The 26,435-nt window shown below is 44.5% G+C and overlaps 1 protein-coding gene and 2 non-coding genes across 3 annotated transcripts; 1 reads left to right on the top strand and 2 right to left on the bottom strand.

The window, feature by feature from the left end:
* Positions 1-954: 954 nt before the first annotated feature.
* TRNAM-CAU lies at positions 955-1,027 on the bottom strand. The gene has a single exon. It is a non-coding gene; the product is annotated as a tRNA-Met (tRNA).
* A 189-nt stretch (positions 1,028-1,216) lies between these two features.
* TRNAS-GCU lies at positions 1,217-1,298 on the top strand. The gene has a single exon. It is a non-coding gene; the product is annotated as a tRNA-Ser (tRNA).
* Positions 1,299-1,490: 192 nt separating this feature from the next.
* Positions 1,491-26,374, bottom strand: MCM3AP (minichromosome maintenance complex component 3 associated protein). The gene is made up of 28 exons (XM_030453949.1): positions 25,564-26,374; positions 25,268-25,491; positions 24,529-24,607; positions 22,632-22,779; positions 21,590-21,786; positions 20,476-20,615; positions 19,907-20,104; positions 19,436-19,704; positions 18,589-18,751; positions 17,847-18,007; positions 16,488-16,732; positions 15,578-15,771; positions 14,544-14,644; positions 13,474-13,605; positions 13,180-13,293; positions 12,667-12,819; positions 10,774-10,971; positions 10,482-10,550; positions 9,881-10,015; positions 9,318-9,471; positions 8,606-8,864; positions 8,165-8,262; positions 6,532-6,922; positions 6,129-6,386; positions 5,329-5,458; positions 4,204-4,407; positions 3,430-3,580; positions 1,491-2,931 (listed from the first exon to the last, which is right to left on the bottom strand). The coding sequence occupies exons 1-28, from the start codon at positions 26,372-26,374 to the stop codon at positions 2,773-2,775; spliced, it is 5,535 nt and encodes a 1,844-aa protein (XP_030309809.1). The 3' UTR covers positions 1,491-2,772.
* Positions 26,375-26,435: the final 61 nt, after the last annotated feature.

Here is a 26,435-nt window from a genome sequence, read left to right as displayed (position 1 = left end):
CCCATGTTCAGTGGAGAAGAGGCACTTGTTGGTAGGGGCTTCCCCCACCTTACAGAGAGTTCTTTAGGATGTTAGTGAGGATGGTTCACTCACTCTTGGACCAATTCTCTTTGGCTTTGGCAGTAGTTGTGCTCCCTTGATGCTTATCTTGGAATTCTCTATGCTGTTTTTTTTTCGAGACTAAACGTGTTCTAAGGAGGCAATTTGACCAAGGTTGGATACTCCTGTTACTAATCATACAAGTCTTCAAAATTTGGAATCTTTCTAACTCTTAACCTTTTTCTTTTGCCATCAGTATGAGGGAGTTCTATGGTGGGCCCTGTTGTCCCCAAATGGGGTTTGTCTAATTGCCTGTGCAAGTCACTAACACAGAGTCAAGCTATTGGCAATTTATTAGCAGTTCTGAACAGAAAAGGGTACCACGGAGTATTCCAGCAAAGCTGGCACACACAACACAAACCATTGTATATTTATACATTACAAAATAACATATTTAGCATACTCATTGTTCACTGGGTTTTTACTCATCCTTATCAAGCCCTTATCTTAAAGCTGATTGGTGTAGGGTACCCTCATCTTCATTTAAAGGTCTTTTAATTTTATTGTGTAAGATGAGTGGGTGAGGGTCTTCAAGTGGAGGAATGTAGTGCAACTTCTCTAAGTGTGTTTTTTTTATTAGAATTAGTCGACTTCCCCTAAAGGACACATTTTTATCTGATTCACACGTCACTGCCAGGTTTTTTGGGCAACCAGCCCCCTTAAGTTTCTTGCACCTGGATTTAGGTCTGCTTCTTCCTTCTACGTCATTGTATTGTCAAGAGGTGCTTTATATCGGTCACTTCTTTTTATTTCTTATACTAGTTAAGGTTAGAGCCATGAAGATTTTCTCACCTTGCCGAGCCCCGTGTCCCCCGGCTGGCAGCCTGCCCACACCGGGTAGGGTGGCAAAAGCCCTGCCCTCTCTGAGGCTCGAACTCAGGACCTTCAGATTATGAGACTGACGCGCTGCCGGCTGCGCTAAGAGGGCGGCGAGATACCGCCGTCACGCCGGGGCCCCGGCGAGCAGCGAGGTCACGGCCCTCAGGGCAGCCGGACCGGACCCGGCCGGACCGGACCCCCACGGAGTGGGCGGGCGAGCGATAGGTCCGGGCCGGGCGCTCCGAAGCGCCAGGGCGAGGGTCGGGGCGAGGGCGGGGCCAGGGGCCGTAAGGAACAGGACGAGGTGGCCGAGTGGTGAAGGCGATGGACTGCTAATCCATTGTGCTCTGCACGCGTGGGTTCGAATCCCACCCTCGTCGGAGCTTTTGCGGCTCCCACCCTGCCTCCAGTTCTCCGGCTGCCCCCCGCACAGAGCCGCCGCCAAGGCGTGAGGTGCTGGGGGCTGCCAGGGAGCCAGAAATCCCCCAAACTCTGGAAAACTTGTCTAATTTTTCACTAGACAATCCCAGTATTAAAGAAAGCAGCACAGGTCAGCAGCATCCTGTGCCAGGAATGGAGATGACAGCACAGTTCAAGCCACTAAAAATTTATTAGGTACAAAGCAGATTTACATAGCAGATGGGGTGAATTACATCCCAAAACACATCGGGGCTTTTACATCTGAATTCCAGGTAAACTGAGAACATTAACTGGGATAAATCATGGAAAAGAACTGCAGAGGCACAAAAGCCCTGAAGGTTACCAGCCCAGCAAAAAAAAAATCCTATAAACGGTCTCAAAGAATAATTTCTGCAGTTAAAATTTTATATTTCAATTAAACATAGGATTACTTTTTAGGAAGGTAGCTGACAGTTGTGGACTACTAAGAATTTCAAATAAAATTTGGAGCAAGTCAGAGAACTGGCCTCTGTCAGGCAAAAGAATCAACATTTACCTCCAAAGCTGCAATAATTTGTATTTCACCAGGCAGATGCTTCTGTCTGAAAAAAAATCTGCTGACACTGTAACAAAAAAGACTTTGTATAGGAGTACTGCAGACATGAAGCACATCTTCCTACTGTTTACTGGGAATCAATATTAAACTGAACACAGAAAGTCTTCAACTTCCAAAGCCACAGCTTTTAAAATAATTGAGAATGGACGTAATCAGAAATTAATTTCCTCATAGCTGTCTACTGCAGAAAGGGTCCAGCTTTCCAGCATGGCAATTAATTTGTAGAATGACCAATTCATCTCATTTTAATGCCACAGATATTCAATACATTAAAACCCAGGCCCAGCAGCACAACTCTTCTGCATTAGCACTGAGCAACCTTATTAAACACAGCCAAGTGTTGCACCAACTCAGGAAGTTCCTGGGCAGCAAAACATCAACTTCACACCACAGCACTGCTTCTGCATGAAGCAAGGACAGAGCTGGGACATCCTGGGGACTGTGACTAGAGAGAAACATTGCTCTGATGTTCCCAGGGGCCTCTGCTACCCTACAGCTTTCTCCTGGTGAAGCTGTTTAACAACAAGAGATGGTAGAAAGAAAAACCACCAGTTAAGTCCTTCCAAGAAAAGCATTTGACTTGTCCCTATGCCTGTGAGGCATAGAAGGGAGTCCCAGACCAGCCAAGGCACAGTTGGGAGCCAAAGGGACACAGTGAGCCACATCATCATCTCTGGCCAGGCAGACAAGCAACAAGGGTCCAGGCCCCATGTCCACTCTGTATTCTCCCGGGAGGACACCTGCTTTTTCTGGAATGCACCTTAGGAGCCCATCTGTTCAACCACCCAGCCTTGATTCTCTTTACCATTTCTTGGTCTGCACACCTATCTCATCTCTGCTCAAATATCCACCATATCCGCAAGAGCAGACAGGTGGAGCTCAGAGGCAGTTTCACCTTCCCTGTTTGCTCTGAGGAGCTGCTGCAGGTATTTCAGTCTGTCTGACAGCGTGGGGCTTAGCTCCTCTGTTGAAAGCTTGCATGCCTCTTGACACTCCACCTGTGCAGAAGGAAAAGAGATGAGAGAAAGAATTATCCAGCACCAGCAAGGAGCCTCTCAGTTTCCCCACTTTTGAGAACAACGATGCAGGTCAGCACCCTCCAGTCTCTGAGAAGGAAAAGCAAAAATAGCATGTTCTGCTATTTCTGCCCCCAGCTTTCAAGTGGGGGAAGCTGACCCACAACAGTGATAAATGAAGTTGAAGGGCAGCACCCCAAGGGACAGTGTTACAACTGCCAGTGGCAGAAAGCATTAACACCTGTGAAGAAATCTCCCTGCAGATCTGCAGAAAGCATTCCCCTCCCTGAAAAGAAGTTATTTCCCAGGTGTAGACTTTCAGTTCTTCATTCCCAGGTGTAGTGTTTCAATTCTTTATTTCCCAAGTCTGTCCAACACTGCACACCAAGGTAACTCCCACTCAAGGTTTTGCAACTATGACAGGTTTGGAACTTGCACTCCTCAGAGCTACAGCTAATTCTCAGTACCACCCTTTCTCACCTCCTGAGCAGATGACATGGGACTCTTCATCAATGGACAGGTGACAGTCGTGGTAGAGACCAGAGACTGGGGGAGGTAGAGAGGAAGAGGTACAAAATCACCATGGGGCTCAATGTCCTCAGCCAGCCATTGGTGCAATTGTTCTTCAAACCTGGACAGAATGATCAAGAGCATCAGTCAGATTGCAGCCTAGCACTGTTCTTGTAACCAGTGCTTTAAGAGTTTTGGGTTCACAAGTGTCTGCAAGAAGGATCTGATGTTCATAGTCATTTCCAACACTGTATGACAGACCCCACTGCTATGGCAAAAATCAATCTTAGAAGACTGAGGCACTGGAAAGAGCCACAGACTGAAGACACCCAACTGATGGGGAATGCAGCAAAGACAGGAAACCCTTGGGCAAACTCAAGCTTTAGATCTTTAGCTATGTGATCAGCATCACTACAGTCACCAAAATTACATCACAAAGAGGACTTCACAGACAATTGTGATACTACAAGGCACTCAGACAACTGCACACACTGTACTTCTTTGGTATTGGTGATTTGATTAAACAGTTTCCAACCATTCCACAAAGCTCTAAGTGTTTCTACCATCCTGGACTGTTACTCAGATGCAAAGAGAACGTAGGAGGAATCTGCATGGCACTGATGAAACCAGTTTAGGCTGTTTCCTAGCACTGCTGGACTTCAGCTTCCCATTACAGGCAAGTTAGAAATTGTTTACAACCCTGGGCTGGATCTGCAAGGGCAGGATGCTGTTCTGGGAACTTACCTCCTGCTTTCTATTTTCTCCAGTTGCAACTGTGCCAACAGACGCTCTGGGAGAAGCTCCTGGGCTGAAGCTGTGTCTGTGAATTCATCTGCACTGGGAATGCTCTTTCCTTGACCTGGAAGCATGCTGATGCCAGAACCATACTGGCCTGTCAACATGGAGATGCCAGGTTTCTTAAAAGAATTTGCAGATTTTACCCTTGACCTGAAGAGGGGGAGGAAGCACAGAAATTCATATGAGCAGATTAATTTCTCCTTACTAGCTTGAAGTTTAGAAATAGCAGGGAGTGAGAATTCACTATTAGGAGACATAATTCCCCTGTACCAGGGTCAAACATATCATCACTTGTACATGTTATTTGTGAGGAACAAATCTCACTGGGGCCTGGGATTCACACCAAAAAGTATCTATCCCAACATCACTTTCTGCTATGTGCATGAGAGCAGCAGGTAAGGTTCCATGATGGAAGAGAGACTGGCTTCACTCTGAACAAGTCCTGGGAAGCAAGCTAGACTCTTGAGATCTCAAACACTTTAATGCCACATAGCTCTAAGGCACTCCTCACCCTCAGCCTCTGGCATTTACTCTTAGTTATGGGATTTTCCTGATGTCTTCCCAGAAGTTGTGGACAACCTGACCTCAAAATGCTGCAAAATTAAAATCTAGCATCCAAGGAATAAGTCTGGAAGTCACCTATCATGTAAGGTTCAGGTTGCAACTGAAGGTGAGCCTAAGGGAGGGGACACTTAAATAAAGGGCACACTCAAGATTTAGCCCTAGGCTCTTTCTCAACCTTACATTGTTTTTCTGCTGTGCTGAAAACTACAAGCTTGATTCCAAAGCCTCAGCAGCATTTTCTCCAGGAGGAGTTAATTTCTCCCCAAGCAACCCATTGCTCTGAGAGCTGAGTAACCCTGCAGAAATAAAACCTGCTTTCTCCCTTGTTTCAGCACACCCTTGCACATAATTTCAAGGAGATGCCACATGCTGGTACTCAGCATTGTGACTGTGCTATATATTCATTGTAGAGGCCCTGAGCAACCCTCTTGTAGTTCACCAAGCAGCTCTGATGGCACAACAGGCAGGCAAATGCTGCTCCCCAGGCAGTGCCAGAAGGTGCCTCACCTCTCCTGGCCCTGCTGGATCTCCTTCTGTGTGCGCAGTCTGGCTTGTTCCCAGGAAAAGGGGAGAGTGAAGTTCTTTAAATGCTCCTTGAAGAAGTACACACGAATCTGACCATCTTCACTTACTGCTTCTGCAATAAAACCAAACCCAATGGTTATTATCACAACAGATTTTCCTCTTCAGAAGAAAAGCTCACTATTAAAAAGCCAGTTTGAGCAACATTTATATGTATGCTCTCAAGTAGCTTTAAGTTGTAGCCAGCATGTGAAAAGGAGCCTTAAGCTGCATTATCAATGCACACCAGATTACTGAGATGGAACTGTAAAATTCTGCTTATCTTAATTATCAAAATTCTAGTACATCCATGTTCAGTGGGTTAGGTAGTCACTTCTTTAAATGAGGTATCCCTTAAAGTTAAGCAAAACAGAGCACCCCTAAACGTTTGCAACTGAAAGCAAACAAAATCTGATCAAACTTCATTAATGCATGGAAGTGCTCATTAACAGGAGCTGCCTGCCAGCTCAGCCAACCTGATATTACATGACCTCTGAGGGAACAGTTCTTGAGCTCTGGTTGAAAATAAGCTCTCTCCTACTGGGAGAGGCTGAAAGACTGTCCGTATTCTTCCACACAAATTTTTAAAATCACAAGCTCAAGTCAAGTCATAATCAGCACTAAACACACACTCCAAAAAGCAGAATGATGTGCAGGAAGCATGGTGTCATTCTACAAGAGGAGACCAAGACCACAGCTCCCTCCCTGTGACAAATCACTTTCTGCCAGGCATGGATATGTGATACCTGGAGAAACAGGCAGTTTGGGTGGTTTCCAGTCCCTCAGTTTATGATCAATGCAGACTGCCAAGATATTGTCCCAAGGGATCTCATCAACAGAAGGTCCACCTTCATCAGAGTTGCCTGACGTCTTGTTTTTCCACTTCTGGTAAGTTTTGCTCAGCAGATTCTCCACTTGAGATTGGATCAATGGTTGAGTCTGGGGAGAACTTGCAATCTGAGACACATACTGAAAAATCATGTGGCAAACAGGACGCCAAGGAGCTATGGAAAAAAAAAAAACAAACCACAAAGTAAATTTAAAGAATTTGTGACAGAGCCAAACTACCCACCTTATGGGATAGTTCAGCACAGGCACATCAGAGACAATGACATGCCACCAAAAGGAAGTACATCTTGAAGTACATACCACCTAATGGAGGCAGATCTAGGTATGGGATCTGGAAGGATAGCACAGCCTTCTTTAGCCAGGCCAGGTGATCAGGCATGTTCCACTGCAGGTGGGGCAACAGCTTGTTACCCCCAGCCTCTGAGAACTCAGTGATGGGCCAAGACAAGTCACAAAGATGCTCTGAGGATGCCACATCAGAAAGAAACTGCAGCACACTGTTGTACAGCTCTATGATGACCTCAGGGTCCTGAGATGGCAGGCCAGCTACACGCCTCTCCTGCCAGTCATGGTAGAAGCGCTTGCCAAATTCACCATCAACCCCATCCTCGACATACTCCTGAAGGGTCTGACTGCAGAGCTCCAGGGAGTCAGGGCACTGGGAAACCAGCCAGCCCACAGCCTCAGAAACCTACAACACACAGAATGCAGGTGGGTCGGAAACAATTGGGACACAAAGGGTTCAGTCCTGCAGCCCTAAGTTTGCCATTATAGATTGAAGACACCATGCAGCATAACACACCCAAATCAACTGTCATCATCATCCTCGTGCTTGCAAGAATAATTCTACAACCAGGTGGTCACAAACTAGATTCTCATGTAGCAGGCTGAGGAACAGACAGAAAGAGGTTGTAAACACCAGGTGCAATTGTGCTCTGGAATTCCCTGCTGCAGGAAGCTGGGATGCCACAAACTGTTCTGAGAGAATCTGGAAGATTCACTGAAATAAAGTCCAGGGTGACTATATCCACAGAAGCCATGTCTGACCCTCACAGTCCTTGAATGCAAAGAGATAAAAGCTGTGGGGGCTTGGAGGGTTAGCAGTGCTAGGAATGCTCTAGCCACCACAAGAAAGGGAACATGGGGCTTGGAGCTGCTTTTAGTTCAAGATAACTTGTCAATGACCCCTTCCCACCACACCAACCCACCCTGCTGTGATACACAAAAAATCTTGTAGATTTATAAGTATAATTTTTCATCATGGGTTTTGATTAGTCTCCAGGCCACTATGGCCAAACACAGCAAACAGAAGGACATGGGAAGAAGCTGGGGTCTGGAGGCCATCAGGGAGAGATCCCCAGAAGCTTTCTTGGAATGCATCAGGGGACAGAGGCATTCCCCTGGTTCCACGGACAAAGATGGAATAATACTGGGGGACCTCACGGCAGACAGAGGAGATATAAAAGTTCCTTTGCATTTTAGGACTGGGTACAAAGGCTTTCCCACCACTAGCACTCATGTTCAGCAGCAGCAGGACCTCTGCTAGTCAGTCACCAGAGGCAGGACAGACAAGGTTTAATCTACATAACCCGCATATTTTGGTCTCATTGCAGTTTTCAGTATTACACGGATGAAAATATCTTTTAAGGAGCAAATGCCACTGATCTCTGTAGTCAGTTAAAGTATGTCATGAATAATGAAAAATGAGAAAGTATCAAGCATACTTAATTTCAGTTTAATTTGGGGTGATGTTAGTATTACTATTAACAAGTGAGTACCTGATTACAGCAAATTTAGGTATGTCAAAAATGGGAAGAGAGCTTTTAGAACATAAATTACATTACAGAAATTTTAACACAAAAAATATCTCACCATACAAGACTCAGATGCAAACTAACATAATAATTCCAGTCAAGTATCTCTATGTTCTTACCCTTTCGGTGCCTTGTAAATCATTGATTGAACCTGGGAGCTCAACAACGGTGTAGTCAGAAATAAGCTGGGCTGAAATCAAGTCCTGCAGCATCAAACCTTAAAAAAAAGAAAAAACTTGCCATATGCACATAGAAAGAACAAACAGGTATCTCTTACTCTGACCTAGTCACACTCTGAACACATTCCCAGTAGCACTGCTCATCCCTGCAGACTCTCAGGATCAAATACTATGAGCAAACAAAAACTGGAAGCCAAAAGATTTTTTTTTTCCATACTGATCAGTCCTTAAGGCCTCTGGGTTTCTAGCAGAGATTTGAGAAGCACTGTATCTCAGTCTCTCCCTTCACTAGATTTTAAGGACTGCACGAGCAGCAACCATTCTCTTGGACCAGACCTAAACATTGATGGTTTCCTTTCAAGGCAAGAAATAATTACATACCTTCTTCTACTTCTTTCTCTATGGCCACGTCTTCCTGACTGGGAACTAGAACTACCAGGGGAAGAATTGGGTGGAAAGGTTTGGCCTGAAGCAACTGTTTCAACTGCAGCAAAGCTGAAAGCCAATAAACATCATCTTCTGCAACATCTTCACTCCTAATTTGAGGGGGCAGGAGAAGAATGAGACCACTGGTTCCAAGCAAGTCTTTCTGCATCTCAGCTGTATCCAGCTCAGTGTCAGAGAGCACACCATGTGCCACCTACACAGACAACAGAAGATGAAAACTGTGATGTAGCTAAAGCTAAAAAAAAAAAAGGCTATTTTCCTACTGGAATCTGCATTTTACCATCATTACCACTCAGCTTTGACATTTGTCACCAGGAGTTCCACAAATCCTAAGGCAATAAGCTGTCAGACAAATATGGATGTACCCAACAGATGCAAGGAAGCACAGGAGTGCACTTCAGCACCTGATCTGGCATCAGGAATTGATATAGTTGAGGTTCTAACTCTTGCACTGCATTCAGGCAGGAATTTACTCAGTTGACTGGAAACAAGAGAAGATCCAGCTTTTCTCAGACCTTTTCAACAACTCCATCCCTCCCAGTAACATCTCCCTCCACCTGACAGGACACTGTGTGAAAAGCCTCTGCAAAACATCCACAGGAAAAAAGCACACCCTGTTTTATAGCCTGTTGGGTATCACACCTACCTTTATACACACACTGACTTGAATGCTTCTGCTCCCTTGCATGGCAGGAGAATTAAATAATGTCAGTGTTTGAATTCTGCCTTTTATATACGGAGCATTTTTCTTCCAACTTTTGTCACCCATAAATTTGGCTTTCAACCAATCCACCAGCACTCTAGTGAAAAAAAGAAAGCTTTTTGGGGTTTTGTTTTTAAAGAAAACAGCATTTTAGGGTCTTAGCACAAGCACCTCTAAGAAATAACAATCTATCACAAGAGCAACCTTCATATTTCTTGGATTTTGCTACATGGCTATTAAATATCCTGAAACTTTCCACGCTGCTACGTATCTCAAATTTTTCTGTTTTCAGTATAAGCAAAAAGAATTCAAGGAACTGCATCAGGAGAAGATTTAGACCACTAAAATAAATTACTGTTTTTTTCAGAGTGCTCTGGAGAAAAACAAAACACCAAAAAAACTAACAAACTGGAAAATTGTCATGGTATGGAAAAACGTACATCAAGGCTCTTCTATCTGACTGCCCTGCATGACAAAGGGACCCAGCAATCAACTATTTTACTTACCTGTTGGGATCATCTTCTGCATATTCATCATCACTTGGCAAAACCAACAGCACCTTCCAAAAAAACTGTTCTTGTTGAACTGGAAGATTTTCAGTGATTAGCGAGACAAGATCCAGGGGAGTCCAAGCTAAATCACTTAAAGAGAGAGAGAAAGTAGTGAGAAGACTCTGTAGCGATCGTTATTCCCAACTGGGGAATGCTGATCTTTTGTTTTCCTTAGAACAAGCTGCAATACTTCAAGCAGTAGTAGTCAGTAGTTCAACTGGCCACTTCAAACATTCAGATCAATCCCCTTGTGCCACAGGTCAGAGAGGTAACAGCTTATTTACTCCTCCTGTACCCATCTCAAGGCCCCATCCCACCCAGGTATGAACAACGTTGTAATATCCAGCAGATCCTTAGAAGTTACACCTCCAGCAACGGGCTCTGATGACACTTCCATGATTTTATCTTTCAGTTTTCCTTATCTTGAAAGTACACCCAGAAGCAAGGTTGCAGGTTGGCACTCAAGTATGATTTGCCATTCCTTACATTTTTAAGACTTCTGATATGTCTGTTACAGTTTGCTCAGAAAGAAAGCAAAGATCAAACACCAACATACCTTAGCAACTGCTGGTAGAAATGCTGAACTTTAATTTCATGCACTGTCTTGTTCCTCAGCCAATTCAATCTGGAGACAAAGATTACTGGTTGTAATTTTTGGCATAAAACAGATACTTTAACCAATAAAGGAAACATTAAGACCTGAGAAGTACTGGAGACACTTCTGGAAGTTGCCCTTAATGAAAGAAGAATTTATTTGGATTTTCAGTCTATCTAATGGCATTTGTGCAGAAAAGGTCATTCTGGGGGTATTTGAGACAGCCAACTGCTGTCACTAGAATTCTCCTTACCTTGTACAAGAGACTCCCAGCTTTCCTCCATTGCCCAGGTTTACAATTCTCCTGCACAAGTTCTCCATGGCTATAGGCCACTCCGCACTCGGGGAGAGTGCTTTCAGTTTATTTTCTGGATCTGTGCAACAAGGAGCAGCTGGAAATGCCCTCATTTGACGTTTCAGCTTCGTTCGAGCTGCCACTGCCTCCCTCCACCTTTAGAAGAGAATCACAGAATCACAGACTGGTTTGGTTTGGGTTGGAAAGAACCCTGAAGACCATCCAGTCCCAACCCCCTTGCCATGGGCAGGGACACCTCCCACTAGACCAGGCTGCTCCAAGCCCATCTCAAATGTTCTGTGACCTGTCCTGTGCTCACCAGAACACAGAGCACTTCCCACATGATGCCTTACAAAGCTCTTCTGGTATCTCAAGCAATGACTGAAAATACTTCTGCAACATCTAATGAAGAAAGAGTCTTGGTTTAGTCAGCTGTTCTATAGCCCAGTGACCCTTCCCCAACTGAGAATGGGAATCAGGGGAAAGGAAAGGAGACCCATGGCCTGAAATGGAAACAGATTATTAAAATAATAATCATAATAAAAGGCAGATACACTCAGCCCACACAGCGTTTGGGAGCTGTGTGCTGTCAGCAGTGGATGCCAGATGTCCCACACTGTGAGCACCACAGCTCCAGCAGGAGCACACAGGAGGACAGCCCTGGGGGGCAGAAGGATGGGCAAGACCCTGCAGGATGGAAGCCATCAAGGAGAGCAAGCTGTCCCCAGCACACTTCCCAGTTCATTGTGAGCATGGCATTGAGGGAAGGGAATAATTCTGTTAGCCAGCCTGGCTCAGCTGCCTGGGCTTTTGCTAGTCCAAGCACCCAGCTAACTCCAAACTGCTCAAGACCTTGATCACTGTGGAAACCCACACACCATGGCTGGCCACAAATTAAAACAAAGTGTCTTAGTGTCTTATCAAATTTGGTCCCACCAATTGGGTGCTGCAGTCTTACAGAAAAATGCAGCTTTTCTGAACAGAAAATTAATACTATGATTCCATCCAAGTGAAACCAGGACAGAAAGATGTGTCTCATTTTTTCATGTACTGTTTTTAAAGAACATTTTAAAAGGCAAATATACCAACAAGGGAAGAACATACAAGGCCTTTATGCTTGTATATATTTCTATGATCAAATGATTCAAAATGAGAGGCATCCAACAGCATTGTAAAAAAGAAAAATACCAACTTATGAATTAAAAACTTGTAATTGTGCTTCCTCAGGTATTTTCAGAGCTTATAAAAATATTCCTGCCTCATCCTAAATTCTTGACTGCTGTATGTACACTTATTTCACTTCAGATTCCTCATTAGCCCTCCTCATTGCACTGAAGGCTATTTACACATGAAGAAACACATTAACCCAATTTCTTCCAAAAGAACTCTGCAAGGGAAGGTTCTCTACAAAGAGACTGCCCTGTTGCCCCCTCTTTAGCAGTCAGAAATGCCACCTGAAATGCACTTCAACCTGGTTGCAGTGGGGCAGCATAGGGAGAAAAAAACTCTACTGTCGAGCTCCACAACAGTCACTGAACAATTAGCACGTATCCAGAAAAAAAAACAGCATCCAACAGAAAGAACTCAAGAAAGAATTCTCCTAAGTTTCTAGATAGAATGAAGCTGAAGTGTCCTACCTACCAAGCTCATCACTTGACTCTGATAAGGTGTGCTTCTCTGCTCACATACAGCCAAGTAACTATTAAGAGGCTGGTAAGAAGACTGTAAATGTACCCTTATAGTGGAGATGACAGCAAAAAGAATACACCAGACAGCTGCAGTTCAAACTCTATTAACCACTCCTCACCAATGCTCCTAAAGAAAGCAACTGTGTCACAGGTGGCAACTCACCTTTGCAAGTACTTGCAGAAACACTGGAGCTCCTGAAGGGTTTCCTTAGCAATCTGGAAAATCTCATCCTCCAGAAAGTGGTCCATGACACGACCACAGACTTCTTCTGAACACCGGGCAATCCGGGCTTGTCGGTCTCTTTCTAAGGCACATCTAGTTCAGAATGAAACAAACCAAGACCTCTGGGTGAGGTGGAGACTGCAGGAAATGCCCATACAATGAGCTGAGGTGCAAACAGGAAAGATCATTACATTTAGCAAAGGTGAGAGATCTTCTACACTTTAACTCCATGGCCCTTCTCAATAAAACCCATAATCAATCAGAATTTAAAATTCATACTGATCATGGGCTTTCCAAGAAGTCTACAAGAGAGCCCAAAGCTGAGCTGTAAAGGAGTCAGAAGAAAAATAGGCAGACAGGGCAGCCTTGCCCTAGGCAAAGCATCTGTTCCCTTCCCCCAGGAGGACTGCCACTGCCTGACTCAAAGCATAGCATAGAGTATGTTGTACGTACTTTAACTCACTGGTTGAAGCTTCTTGAACACCCTCCTTTACTACTTCTTCCATTAACTCCATACCCACCAACTGGCTCAACTGTTTTATCAGCTGTTCTCTTTCCTGCTTTTGCCTGGAATGACAGAAAGAAGATTTGCATGAGTGAAAAGACACTGGCACATGTGTGCTGCCTGAGCACACATGCAGGATTCTCAGTTTGGCACCAGCTGTCTTTACATTGCCTACAAGGCTGTACATTCCATACAAGGGTGCATGCAGCCCACCTTGCCCCACAGCAAGAGCAGCCACTCACCTCTCCTCCTCCACTCTGCGCCTCTCCTCTCTGACGCGTTCCCTTTCCGCACTGAGCACGCTCCCAGCCACTTCTCTGAGGGTCTCCTCCACCAAATGGGTCACAAGTTCCTCCACAGTAGCCTCCGAGGTGCTGTGCAGAAACAGCAATTCTCTTTTCAGAGGCAGAAAGCTGCCACCAAAAGCCTAACACCTGTGATTTTCTCCAGCTTGCTTCAGAAAACCTCTGTTGTGGTGGGCCGACTCCAGCCAGCAGCCAAGCACCCAAACTGCTGCTGGTTTACCCCCCTTCTCATACAGGGGCAGGAGAGAAAATAGGAAGATCAAGAGCAAGAAAACTCATGGATGGAGATTAAGACATTGTGAAAGGGGAAAAAGACCCACCCCTACAACCTCACCAACCAAAGCAAAGGCAGTCAGCTACCACCTCCTACTGGCAGAACAATGCCCAACCAGTTCCCAGTCAACAAGCCACCCTAGAAACCAGCAGAATGTTGTTCTGCTTCCAACCCAGCTTTATTGCTGACCATGACATCCCATGGTATGGACTTTGGTCAGTCTGGGTGACCTGTCCCATTTGTGTCCCCCTCAGCCTCTGGCATACTCCCAGCCTGTTCAGAGGAGGCCAGAAAGGGAAAAAGGGAAGGCCCCAACACTGCACTCTTCAACAATAACCAACTGTGCATTAATAACATTGATCTGGCACAATCACACATTTACATCTCTATCAACTGCCTTGGAGAGGAAGCATTATTACAAGCAGAGAAACAGCCAGATCTGGACTCAGTTCCCTTGTCCTCCTCTGGGCACCTTCCACAACACAGGTTTTGTGTGGCAGGGGTGAGAACATCATTCAAGGCAAGGTTTACAGAGGTTTGCAGTCAGCCCTTCCTTGGGCTAGCTGGTGCTTGCAAGAGGTGGCAGACACTTGAAGATAAATGTCCTTTTCCCTCAACTGTACCAGCCTGACTACCTCCACCAGAGACCTGGCCTTGCTTAGGTTTATGATCTTCACATGTGGTGCTGCTATGATGACAGACTCCAGGAGTACCAGCAAAAAATGCTCCTTACCAGATGGCAGCAGCCACATAAGCCACTCCTGCTCTGCCAACTTCTCTGCACTCTCCTTTGAGGACATCCTGCACAAGCGCATCCACCACTTCAGCAATGTCCTACAACACAGCAGAGGAAGGAGTTGAAGCAAGATGTGGTTCTGCTCAGGATAGCCTGGGCACACAGGGGGACTGGGAGTGAGGCCTTTCAAGCTTGTTCAACTGACTAATTGGCAGCATTCCCTATATTTCTACTTACCAACTATAAACTAGCAATCAAGCACAACAGCCTGGATATTTCAGGCTATATAAAAGGTTAAGAACAGCCCAGAAACAAAAGCATCTCACTGTATTAAACATGGGCAAGTCAAGTTAGGAAATAGTAGCTAAGAGAAGTAAATTTTGAGAGAGATTCCTACTTTTGTACATGAGTTTCTCCTAGATTTACCACTGCTCTGCAAGTGCTAGCTGATTGAATTCCAAACAAACCATCTTTTCTGCAATGTAGCCATGTTTAGATAGAACATGGCCGCCACAGCTTGCAAAGCAGCGAGACGTGGGTTCAGCATTAGTACAGATTTAAACAAGTATGGGCTGGAGCAAAAAGGGTAACAGCACAGATCCCTAGCACACACATTCAAGACCCAACATTTATAATCACATATCCACAAAAAGGAACTCTGTCATGTCTAATCTGAAATAAGAGCCATTAAAAACCAGGTCACTGTTATTTGCTAAAGCAAAGTTTACCTACTAATCGCTTTCTACCTCTCTCCTCAGAAGTTCTCAAATAAATGCTAAACAGACAGGACTGTTTATCCTATGAAGGAGTTTCACACTTGCATCTGAAATAATTTAAGACTTTTTTTCAGAACAGTCTAAGGAAATAAGTTCTCAAAGTATTCAAAGCCCTGAAGCAGGGAGTGTCTCCTTTTGATTTTATGTAACACATGCAGACTCTTGAAATCTAAAACAACTGAAGAACTCAGTTACCTTGTATTATATTTCACAGATCTTTCCCAAATACTTCATGATGGTTTTAAATTTCCTTACTGTGTCTGTGTAGACAGGCTGAGGCTTTGAAGGGAGACGCTCAGGATGTCCAGCAGGTGGGGAGGCTGCTGTTGCCTGCGAAGGCAGCAGGGGCACAAGCTGACGGGGTAACAGCGAGGGCAGGAGATGAGCTGGGGGCTGGACTCTTAATGCTGCAGCATCCACATCCACACCTTTGCCTTCCATTCTTCCTTCTTAGGAGAGGGGAAGAGAAAAACAAGAAAGCCAGTTCAGTCACAAACAGAAGCAAAACTAGTCTTATCTTCCAAAGCTGGCTTGCCCAATACATCTCGTCAGGTCATAAAACAAATCCATCACTGCAGCTTGCTGCCTTCAAGTTAGAAATATATCATAAACTGATTTATGGGTATTTTATACAAAACATTTAAAAATTTCATTGCACATTACCTCCAATACCTAGCATATACATTTCCAATAAAACAACTGTTTTCAGTTGAGCACACCTGCTACACACCTCTTGAATAAATGCAAAATACCTGTACTTTCAATAAGGACCAAAAAAGCATTTGTTCTGCTAACCTGAAAAAACAACATGATTATACACACAGTAGGAAGAAAGAGCTGCAATCCAAAATCTGCAAACAGCCAAGGGAAGCTTGATGCCTGAAGTGGCCAAATGTCTAGCTATTTTCACTCATGCTGGCATAACTGTGCTTATTTCCTCTACTGTGTTTCCTGTAGTGGGAAATATATTTTATTACTCAGTTTGCTTTTTAACATTTACAAATAGAGAAGTACATTTAAATCAAACTATGCTATATCAAATGTTCCATGTAACTTCAACCTATTTGAGCCAAAACCAGTTACAACTTGGTTAAATAAAAGGACCCACAGAACTGCCCTTGCAGCATGTTCCAGGGCTGCATCTTAAATGCATGTTGGCTCTTACCTGTTGCTTCCACGCTGGACTTTTGGCTACTACTGGCTTGATCCACAGAGATGCTTCCACCAATATACTTGTTCTGCCCATTGAAGCTGGACACAGGCACGTGGTGAGGTGGTGAGGGTACTGGTCCACCATTGACAACTTCCCCAACACAGACAGTGAGTTTCTGGCTGACAAACACGGATTTTCGTGGTTTGGGCAACCCATCGGGCTCCAAGAAGGCCGAGCGATTCAGCTCCACATAAGCACTAAGAAATAATATAAACCATTACTTAAACTTCAGCACTAATAAATAATAAAAAACTCAAAGCTCCAGTAGCCATGAGGTTTTCAGTTGGTCAGCTTAGAGGGGGGAAAAGAAAGACAGGTCAGGATCACTCCTTGTAGCCTGGATCTTGATTCTTGGCTGGACCAGAGCAGGGAAGGCAGCAAACAGTGGCTGGGAGCCCTCGTGGTCTATTTTATCTCTTTTCAACTATTATCCACTGTACCTGGACTACAACCCACACAATGGATGTCAAGACTGTTTACAGAAGTAATTTTAAAAGCTACTATATTCTCCCAGTCTTGGCACCTGTAGGCTGGTTAATTTATTACCTCAAAACAGTGTTAACAGGAAATAGAGCACTCACTCTTAAGCAGCATGCTCAAATTTTTTGTCTTCTCCAGTCTCTTAAAGCTTCAAGTCTATACCAGCACACCATAAAATGGATGTATTTCCATGGCCTACGCTCTTCCCTGCAAACCACTGGCTTCTAATATCCTCTAAAAACTGGTATGCACTGTTCAGTATCACCCTGCCCTATGTGTATTACCATGGTGCTGGATTCCTGAAAAGACCTGTATCCTCATTTCCTACAGAGCTGCAACTTACTACAATCCAGTTGCAAGGTAAGAACTTAAAAACCTATTTCTAGGAAGGAAGTCCCTGCAGTCCAATGGAGACAGAGCTCAAATATGCAGTGTCTCTTTTGGAAAAAAGGTTTGTCTCATTTTTCAAGACCATCAGGCAGGCTGAAGAGATTTTTTTTTTTTATCCTTTAAATCCCTTATCACCTTATCAAAACAAGAAAAAAGTTCAAGAGCAAAAAAGCTGTTGTGGGAAGTCATGATAGTCACAGGGACACAAACCCTATTTCTGGAGGGAAAGATGAAAAACTGAAGAACTATATATTAGAGAAAGAAAGATAGAACATATTATTAAAATTTGCACCCACCGTTATTTTAGTGCTTCTCCTACAGAGCCCAGCCCCTGCCCTTTGCCTGTTCTTTTCTTTCTCTGTATTAACATTCTAAGGGCAGCCTGATCACATCAGCACTTCCCTTTTCCTTACACTTACACATCCTTTTCTTTACACTTACCCATCAGACACACTCAGGCCATAATAACTTATAAAATCAGCTGCTTCATCACAATCTTTGAAGAGTAACATGCGAACCAGGTGATCCAAGGGAAACACTGTACATCTTTGGGTGCTCAGAGTGTAGGCAATATTGAGAGACTTGAGAGCATCTTTTCGAATCTGGGGCAACATAAAAGGAAGAACCCACATAACTACCAAGTTAAACACCACAAAATAGCAACAAGCATATACCATAAACATCATGACCTTGTTTAAAATGAATCAGTACTTTGTCACCAAACACCCACACAAACAACTGTTCAGGTTTAAGTTTTCTTAAATTTTGTGCACTTGCTTTCTAGTTTCTGCTTCTCTTTGATGCTGCTCATTTTGAGCACACCCCTTTGTGATTCTTGCCCAGAAGAAAAAGCTTCCAAGGGCTTCTGAGAGTGCAGATTGATATTTCCTTTGCAAAAGTCTCAGGTCTGCTTTTTTGCTTCCCAGTGATTTTGAGAAGATATAGTACATATTTTTACAAAGTCATGGGAAAAAAAATGCTTAAAAAAATATGTTAGTATTTGCCTTTAATACCATGGTAGAAATCTCTTAAGTTTTTTAAACATTTCTGAAGAAGCAAGAACAAGATTATTCTTAAGGCCAAATATCTACCAAGTTTCCTGCTCTCTAAGATTTCCTAACAACATTTCCAGACTGTTTACTGATTAACACTTTAAAAAAAAATCCACCTTCTTTCTCCTCACCTGGTTGAAATAACAATGTAAGAGACAGGCATTCAGATAGGAAGCAGACTGCACCAACTTGAAAAATCTCACAAAGTTGTTGCTGTTTAATGCAGCAAAAGCTTGAACTGCAAATCTAACTTGAGGAGAGTTTCTAACCTCTGGATGAAACTGCTGTACTTCTCTGGAGAAACAAAAGACAGAGGTAAAACTTTTTGCTTCAGCATTAACAATCACAAATCAATAGCAAACTGTAATAAAACAGAATTACAACAATGAGTTTTAAGCAAGACATGCAACTCCTGCCCAATAAAACAGCCGTGAAATAAATGTGCAGCATTATAAACTTCCAGTGATGCTTGCATGATTAGCATGCTCTTATTTAGGTACACCACTCCAGTGTCTAGAGAGGAAGGCAGATAAGACATTGACCAGAAAAGCAAAGTATGACTCTGCCACAAAATGGCTTTTGCTTGGTCCTCCTGCAGATAAACAGATAAGCTTGGATAACGCTCTGGAAGGAGGAGGAAAACAGAATTTAAAAAAAAATAAAATTCCTTGATTGAGAATAGTGAAGAGACAACTCTTTTTTTTTTGTTCGTTGGTTGGTTGGTTTTTTGTCACCTGCAGAAGCTTTAGTGAGTTATTCAGGGAGATGAAACAGAGCTGGTTTTTTTTTTCTTTTCTTAAAAAAACAATTTTAAAAATGACCTACTGAAAAATTAAAAACATGACCATAGTACACTTTGACAAAAACAACTCTGCAACTATGATCTTCACTCCACTCCAATCTGTAATCTGACATAATGCTAATCTCAATTCTTCCCAGAGGCAAAGAGAGAAAACAAGTGACAACTGTTGTTCCCACCTGAGAATATCACCCTTGTTGAGATTCAGCAAGACGTTGTAACCTCTGAATTCTGCTTCACTCTTGCAGTAAATCCCCTTGTTAGCCAGGTCCTGATACATCTCCTTCAAGCTCTGCAGGCATTTAGTCATGTTCTCATTGTTGATTTTTGCATCAAAGGAGGACATAGGCTCTTCACACAAGTGGTGAGCACAATGGATGTGAAAGCGAGTGCACTTCTCAATCAGAGAAACCATCAGTGGGTTGCACAAATGTTGCTGGGTTATATCCTAACCAGAATAACAGAGAAAGCATTGCACATATTTTAAAAATACAGCTGAAGAACACTGGAAAAATTATTTCTGCCGTGCTTTGAGTCAGTTTGCAATTCAAAAACATATGAATTACTATTGCTTTTTGCTTCATTTTTTCAGCATTACAACACGATCTTTTGTTTTCTATCATCAAACATCTCCATCTGCCAGTGCTTACCTTTCTTATTCCACGAGTTCTGTTCCAGACAAAGTCATACCATTCTCGGTAGTTTCCTTCTCCTTGATCCATAATATTTGTCACTAAATAGTCCATGGTCATACTCAGCACCTCAGAGGGTCTCAATTCATGGGGCAAAGGCTCCTCCTGATCTGCTGAAGACCTGCTATATTCCTTGATAGCTGCTACATGATCTACCTGCATGATGTGTAGAAAAGAATGCAAATTCAAGAAGCATGCTTAGCTTTTCATAGGTATAGAGGATTCCATTCATGCCTTTACTTTAGTCAGGAGCAAGCTGCTAAAGTCATTTCCCCACTGCTCAGGCTAACATGATACAAAAATGATACATTAAAAAACAATGGTTTATTTTTTTTTATGACTGAATCTGAAGTGTTGACTAAATAAGCAATTTTTTAGACCTCTTTGTTTTACAACAGGGAACTGAAAGACATTAATGATATGCCCTACATACTTTTCCAGAAGAATTAACCCTGTAATCAATTAAACAATACTGACATATTTATATAAGCAGCAAGCAAACAACCCCTTATACAGAGAGCTCATACCTTGTCAGATCCTAGAAGGACTTCAAAGATACTGAGCTGGTTTCTCGTCTCCCTCATGTACCTCTCCTTTTCAGGACACATGTCTGGACAAGTGCCAACAACAGTTTTAGCTTTGCCAAGATCAGTCCTTTTTATCCGAGCTGAAAAAGTAAATAAAATTTAACAAACATTAACAAGCATCTCTTCCTCTGGTGCTCATGACAAGCTATTAACCAGATGTGCCAACACATCTCTATGCTTGCCAGACATCTCAGCTGAAGACTGTATGTTGGTCAGCGGGTGGATGTCAAGAAGTTCATCGTTAGGGCAACAGTTCACAAAAAAAAGCTGTCAGGAAAAAGGTCTCTAGAAATTCCCATCCTACTTCTGCTCAGAGCAAAGCTGAATCCACACCCTGATGTGGTCAGAAACCCACAAGGGTGGGGTGCCTTCAACTCTGGGGCCTGTCCCAAGGCCTCACTGCTCCTTTAGGCAAGTTTAACCTAGGGTGAAGAGTTGTGCTGAAAAGATTGACTCTTCAAAAAGGTACCAAATATTTTGTATCCAAACAGCCTATCCTGTTTTGTGAGCTAATTGAGCATGATTGATTTCCTAATTCCAGGCCAAGTGGCTGAGAAATCTGTTTGTCAATATTAAGAACAAGATCTTAAATAAAAAGTAGGGTCATCTTTGAAATGGCAAGAAAACGATGGAAGGGTTTACAATCCAGCACTGTGAAACAAAGGACCATTTCCTGAAGTAATGACTGGCTTTGTAATAGTTTGAATTTAGAGAAACACCACTGGACTTTGAGTAGCTTTCTTTAAAGAGCCTGTAGGGATACAGATGCTTCTACATGGCCTCCTACACAGAAGATGAACAGTGTGCTACTTGTTTCCCATAAGAAATATGCACGTGCAAAAATAAAAATAGATTTCTGCTATTCTACAAGAAGTTAACATCTACAAAAATCCCTCACAATAGACGAGTATTTTGCAGATTGCTTCATGCTCAAGTCTTTCTTTGAAGCCATTTCTATAATTTCACAACAGCTCTGCAACTCACACCAAATCCTTCTTCCTTCTTTCTTTCTAGCAGAGAAGCAAACCTTTCATCCATTAGCATGTCTAATTACCTTGTCGCATGATTTTGTCCCTTTGGTCCAGAAGACGGTACCTTTCTTCAGATGTCTCAGCCACTAATCCCACCAGGTTACTAAGAGAGGACAACGAAGCTCCCAAGGCCTCTGTGCTCTGTCCTTCAGAACTAGAATCAAAAAGATCTGCTTCAAACTGCAGTGCCTTTCGGAGACCTGACTTCTTTGCTGGAGAACTAAAAGTAAAAGATTTTTATTAGTAACACTCTAATCTGTGCCCCAGCCTTAATCAGTTTTGTTTTCTTTAGAATGTCAGCGTGCCTGTTTCAGAAGAGCATTTTGTTCACAAAGCAATGTACCAAACAAAGTATGTATCAACATACCTAAATTGTAATGAGGCAACACGAGCACTGGGAATTAATCTGGTTAAATCCCCAGTACTGCCTTGAAATCACTTAAAAACAAATCAAGTGTTCTTGATTTATGTTTAAAGCCCCAATCTTTGTACAAGAGAAATGGTATTACTGGAGCTGCCCAAGAGTGGTCAGAACCAGATGGCTGTTGCAACATTTCTGCATCACCAAGGCACAGCAGTTTGCATCCTAAGCCTGGAACTAGCCTGCTGCTTGGTGGGAAAGAAAAGGAATATTTTGTATAGCAGCAGAAATTGCTAAAAGATTTTACAGAACTGTAATTGCTCGAACAAACTTCAGAAGCCCATTTCATCATAACAGACCAGTGTCATTACTGCTTGGCCCCATTTTGGCTGGGCACTGTTTCTACCCTTCCCCTTATGCCTCACTATTGCAGCTTTGTTACAAACAAAACATTTAGAAAAAATACACTGACCAAATAGGTAAGAGACCTTAAAATGAGCAGCTAGATGTACCTTTCTGGCAAAGTTCAAGGTCTGTGAGCTTATAAATCAGCCAAAAAGTCACATCTGAAACCACAGCATGCCAGAAGAGAGAAATGAAGCACACTTCCCAGTGAGAACATGGCTACTTGGCATGCCCCAATCATCATTTTCCCCCAACCATCCTGTTTCCTGCCAGATGGATTCTCAGAGGTGTAGAATTACCTTTTTCCAGGTATGACACTGCCAGCAGAGGATCTTATTAAGGGCTTTCGAAGAGGTGAGTGCTGATAGTTTTGCTCTTCACTGTTTTGCCTTCCTTCATCTTCACCTGCTTTCTTCTCCTTGGATGAAAATTCTCTTTTTGCTGGACCTGAAGTGACACACAAACATGAAGCCAAAAAGCCAACTTCTCTAAGAGTTCAGGTGACAACTCTTTTTCCCCCATGGGAGTGGTGGTGGCCAGTTTGTTTGAAAAAATACAATTAGAAAATAAATCTAAGAGTCACAGTATTGCACAGATATGCAAGAACTTCCAGGACAGCTTGCACTACATGCTGTACTGAATAATTCTACCAATTGCTAGGCAGCTTCACTGTTCTGTAAACATCAGGCATTTTTAATTAAAAGCATCATTTAGCAATAACTATAATTTGTAATTAACTATAACTGGTCAGCAGGCTGCTAGTAAATGAAGCCTGATCATCAGCTAAATTCTCTCATGTTTGGGATATAATCCACAAGCCTTAACTCTCTACAGAATAGAAATCAATTTCACCTCTGTAAACCACAATTCCCACTGCTTCCACTGAGCATTTTCATTAATTCCACACACCCAAGCTTAGGCTGGCATGCCTGCTCAAGAGCTACATCTGCAACTCTGCAGAGAGGGAGAATTTCTTCCCTCCAGGAACAAGCTTCCAACCAGCTGGATTTCTTAAAATCTCTCAGATAAGTTATTTTAGAATACTACTAAGATGTTAATTCTCTGGGAGACAACTCTGCAGCTGTTAATTCTATGGATGGCAAATTGGACAAAGCTGAAGCATTCATTTACTGACAGGTGCAGTGTACCCCCAGGCTGGGATCTCTGAGATACACACACAGCATTCATAAAGCTAAAAGGAAGCACTTGACAATTCAGGCATTTGCCTACAGGGAAAGGAGCTCACATTTCCAGCAGGGTCTGGAATCCAGGTTTCTGATTCCTAAGCTCACATCTCAGTAGGTCACTCTTTTTTTGGTTCAAGCAGTGCCTTGGCAATGCAGACACTCACTCCAGAGTACTCCTGAACTCACTCTCAGGACACTTTCCTGAAAGCTCAAATCTGAATCCATGCTTGGCAGTTAGAAGTGGGTTTTCTTAGAAGTGGGTTTTCTCACATCCCTAAGGAGCACCTTACCTCTAGACAGGACCATAAAGCTAACATCATGTTCCTCTTGTGTAGCTGCATGAATGATTTCTAAATTGCCTTTTAAAAGTACACTGTCATTTTAAACGTCTTTTGCTCTTTCATGTGGTTGTACCAGCATTTTGGCCCAGGTCAAGAAAAATTATTTAGACAACAGGAATTTAAGAAAATTCCAGTTTTGGAATTTGCACAACAATGCCATTTCCACCTGTGATTCGCAGTCACTCACTACAAGCTTTCTCAATATCAGAGAACAGTACTGTGTTGATGCTGGAAGCTTACACAGCTTACAAAAGGGACTGGGTAACTTCACAAGAGAAGAATTCCCCAAGGGTTAAGCCTGGCACCTAGGGCTCCTGGACCATATGCTGTCAAAGGCTAAGACACCAATCTGGAAGATTACGTTTTTATCCTGCTCTTTTTTTCCTTCCTTTGCATATTCATTACTAGCTTTTGCCACAGAGAGAACTGTCACATAAAATGCAGAAGAACTATTTTGCTCCTGTAAAGAATAACCTTCCATGCTCCCAGAAGCTGCATGCACCAAACAACTTGGCTAGTAAAGGTCAAAGAGTACAACTGTACTTCTGGAGCTGTAGTATCCCTCCTGTGGAGATCATTTTTGTACAAATCTCAGCATATCAGGATACACAAACAGAGCAGACAGCATCCCATTTATGTACCACCCATACCTGGAAACACAGACTTACTTGTTTTCTTCTTATGCCAAAATGTTATTATGTCTTTGTGCAACTCTTTTGCTTTCTTCCTGGCAAGAGATGCAGAGGCCTGAAAGGAAACAGGAGTAGAGCATCTAGCATCACAACACCAAAAAAAAATGCAGAAAATCTTTTGCCAGAGATACATTTACGAATTCCCATATAATTCTGATTACTGCATTTTAACCTCTCACTTATGTCCTACGTGCAACTGGAAGGACTGGCTGGGTTTCCACAAAAAAATCACTGCTTATCCAAGCCAGTTTAGAGCACAACAGACTGAAGGTTTGTTTTTAAGCACAAAGCAGAAACAGGCCACACAGTCTGTAGTGGCTGCTCAACACGCCTCAGCACTGATGTAAGAGCAGTACTCCCAGCAAGCAGGTCACCCCACAGGCACAGAAGTTCACCTCGCCCTCGATGCTGATGAGACTGAGCAAGAGACTGAGTAAGAATGTAGCAGCACATGGGTTTGGGCAAAGTGAGGCAACAGGGAAGATCCATCAGGTGTGTGAGCTGCATAAGACAGCTAAAGCCAAGCAGAAATCTTGCAGCTATAATGTTTTAGGTGCAGCTCAGGATGCTTCCACCTGTCTCTATTTCATTGCTTATGCTTTCCCCCAGGTGCAAAACATCCAACCCACCAGAGGTGGGGTTCTAACCAGAGCTAGACCCATCCAAAGCACTTCTAGTCAAGCCTGCTCTCCCGACAATCACTCCCGATACTCACATGATCAAAGAAATGGAGAATGGCCATCTTTTTATTGCGCCTGCTCATGATCCGTCGAACTTTTACAAACTGGCCGAAGTGCTTCTCCAGCACCGTTCTGTCGTTGAGGTAGTCGGGGATGTTCTTGCACTGGATGGCCGTGAGCTCGCCAGGCAACAGCCCCCCCAGTCCCTCCGTGCTCTCGCCGCCCCGAGCCCGTCGGGCGGAGGTGTTGGGGGTGGCATCTGTGAAGAGGGGGATGCAGTCACCTCCGGGAGCGGGGTGTCCCGGGGGTCCCTCCCAACCCTGCAGCCTACCTTCCCGGGACGGCTCCCGGGACTCGGCCGGCGCCAGCTCCTCGGTGGGTCCCCGCTCAGTCTCAGCGGCCTCCCCGCGGTCCCGGTGCCCGCGGCCCTGGCTGCGCAGCATATCCTGCAACGTGCGGCCAAAGAGGGCCCCGCCGCGGGGGCAGCTCAGCAGCACCGCCCGCTTTTCCGGCGGCGGCGGGGCCGACACCGCCCGCCCGCCCGGCGCCGGCTGCCGCGGGGAGCGCTCCCGCTCCTCCTTCCGCTTCAGGCCCTTGGACGCCGGCTCTCCCGGCTCCTCGAAGAGCGGCCGCGGTCCCTTCTCCTCCGGGCGGCCCAGGGCGGCGACGGGACGCGAGAAGGAGAAGGGCTCCCCCGCCACCGCCACCTCGGGGCCCGCCTCGGGCGCGAAGCCGAAGGGCGGCGAAAAGGTGAAAGCGGCGGGGGCGGCCGGGCCCTTCTCCACCTCGCCGCCCAGCAGCGGCTTGAAGGCGGTAGGGGCGTTCTCAGGCGCCTTGAAACGGAACTCGGAAGCCGCGAAGCCGCCGCCGCCGCCCGGCGCCTCTCCCGGCCCCGGGAAGCTGCCCAGGTTGGTGGGCGGCTTGAAGCTGAACCCCGTGTTGCCGGCCGGGGCCCCGCCGCCGCCCGCCGCCGCGAAGGCCGGCGCCTGGCCTAGCCCATAGGGCGTCCCGAAGGTGGCGGGCCCGGGCCTGGAGGCGAAGGGGAGGCCGGCGGCACCGCCGCCCTGCCCGAAGACGGGAGCCTGCCCGAAGCGCAGCGGCGAGAACGCGGGCGGCCCGCGGAAGGGGCCCCCGGCATTCATGGCGGCCCGCACCGCTCCGCTGAGAGCGGAGGCGGGATCCTGCCGGCGGGGCGGGGCGGTG

The sequence above is a fragment of the Calypte anna genome, chromosome 7, assembly GCF_003957555.1.
Source record: "Calypte anna isolate BGI_N300 chromosome 7, bCalAnn1_v1.p, whole genome shotgun sequence".
Taxonomy (NCBI): domain Eukaryota; kingdom Metazoa; phylum Chordata; class Aves; order Apodiformes; family Trochilidae; genus Calypte; species Calypte anna.
The sequence above is the reverse complement of the archived record's forward strand: the minus strand, read 5'-3'. Positions and strand labels throughout refer to the sequence as shown.

Bases quoted from the DNA above. Each gene is read 5' to 3' on its own strand.
- MCM3AP (XM_030453949.1), bottom strand. From the start codon at position 26,374: ATGAATGCCGGGGGCCCCTTCCGCGGGCCGCCCGCGTTCTCGCCGCTG. The intron at 21,787-22,631 runs GTAATTCTACAC...TTTTACTTTTAG, and splicing joins AGTGTCATACCTGGAAAAAG to TTCTCCAGCAAAGAAGTCAG. The intron at 20,105-20,475 runs GTATGAGCTCTC...CACATCATGCAG, and splicing joins TCCTTCTAGGATCTGACAAG to GTAGATCATGTAGCAGCTAT.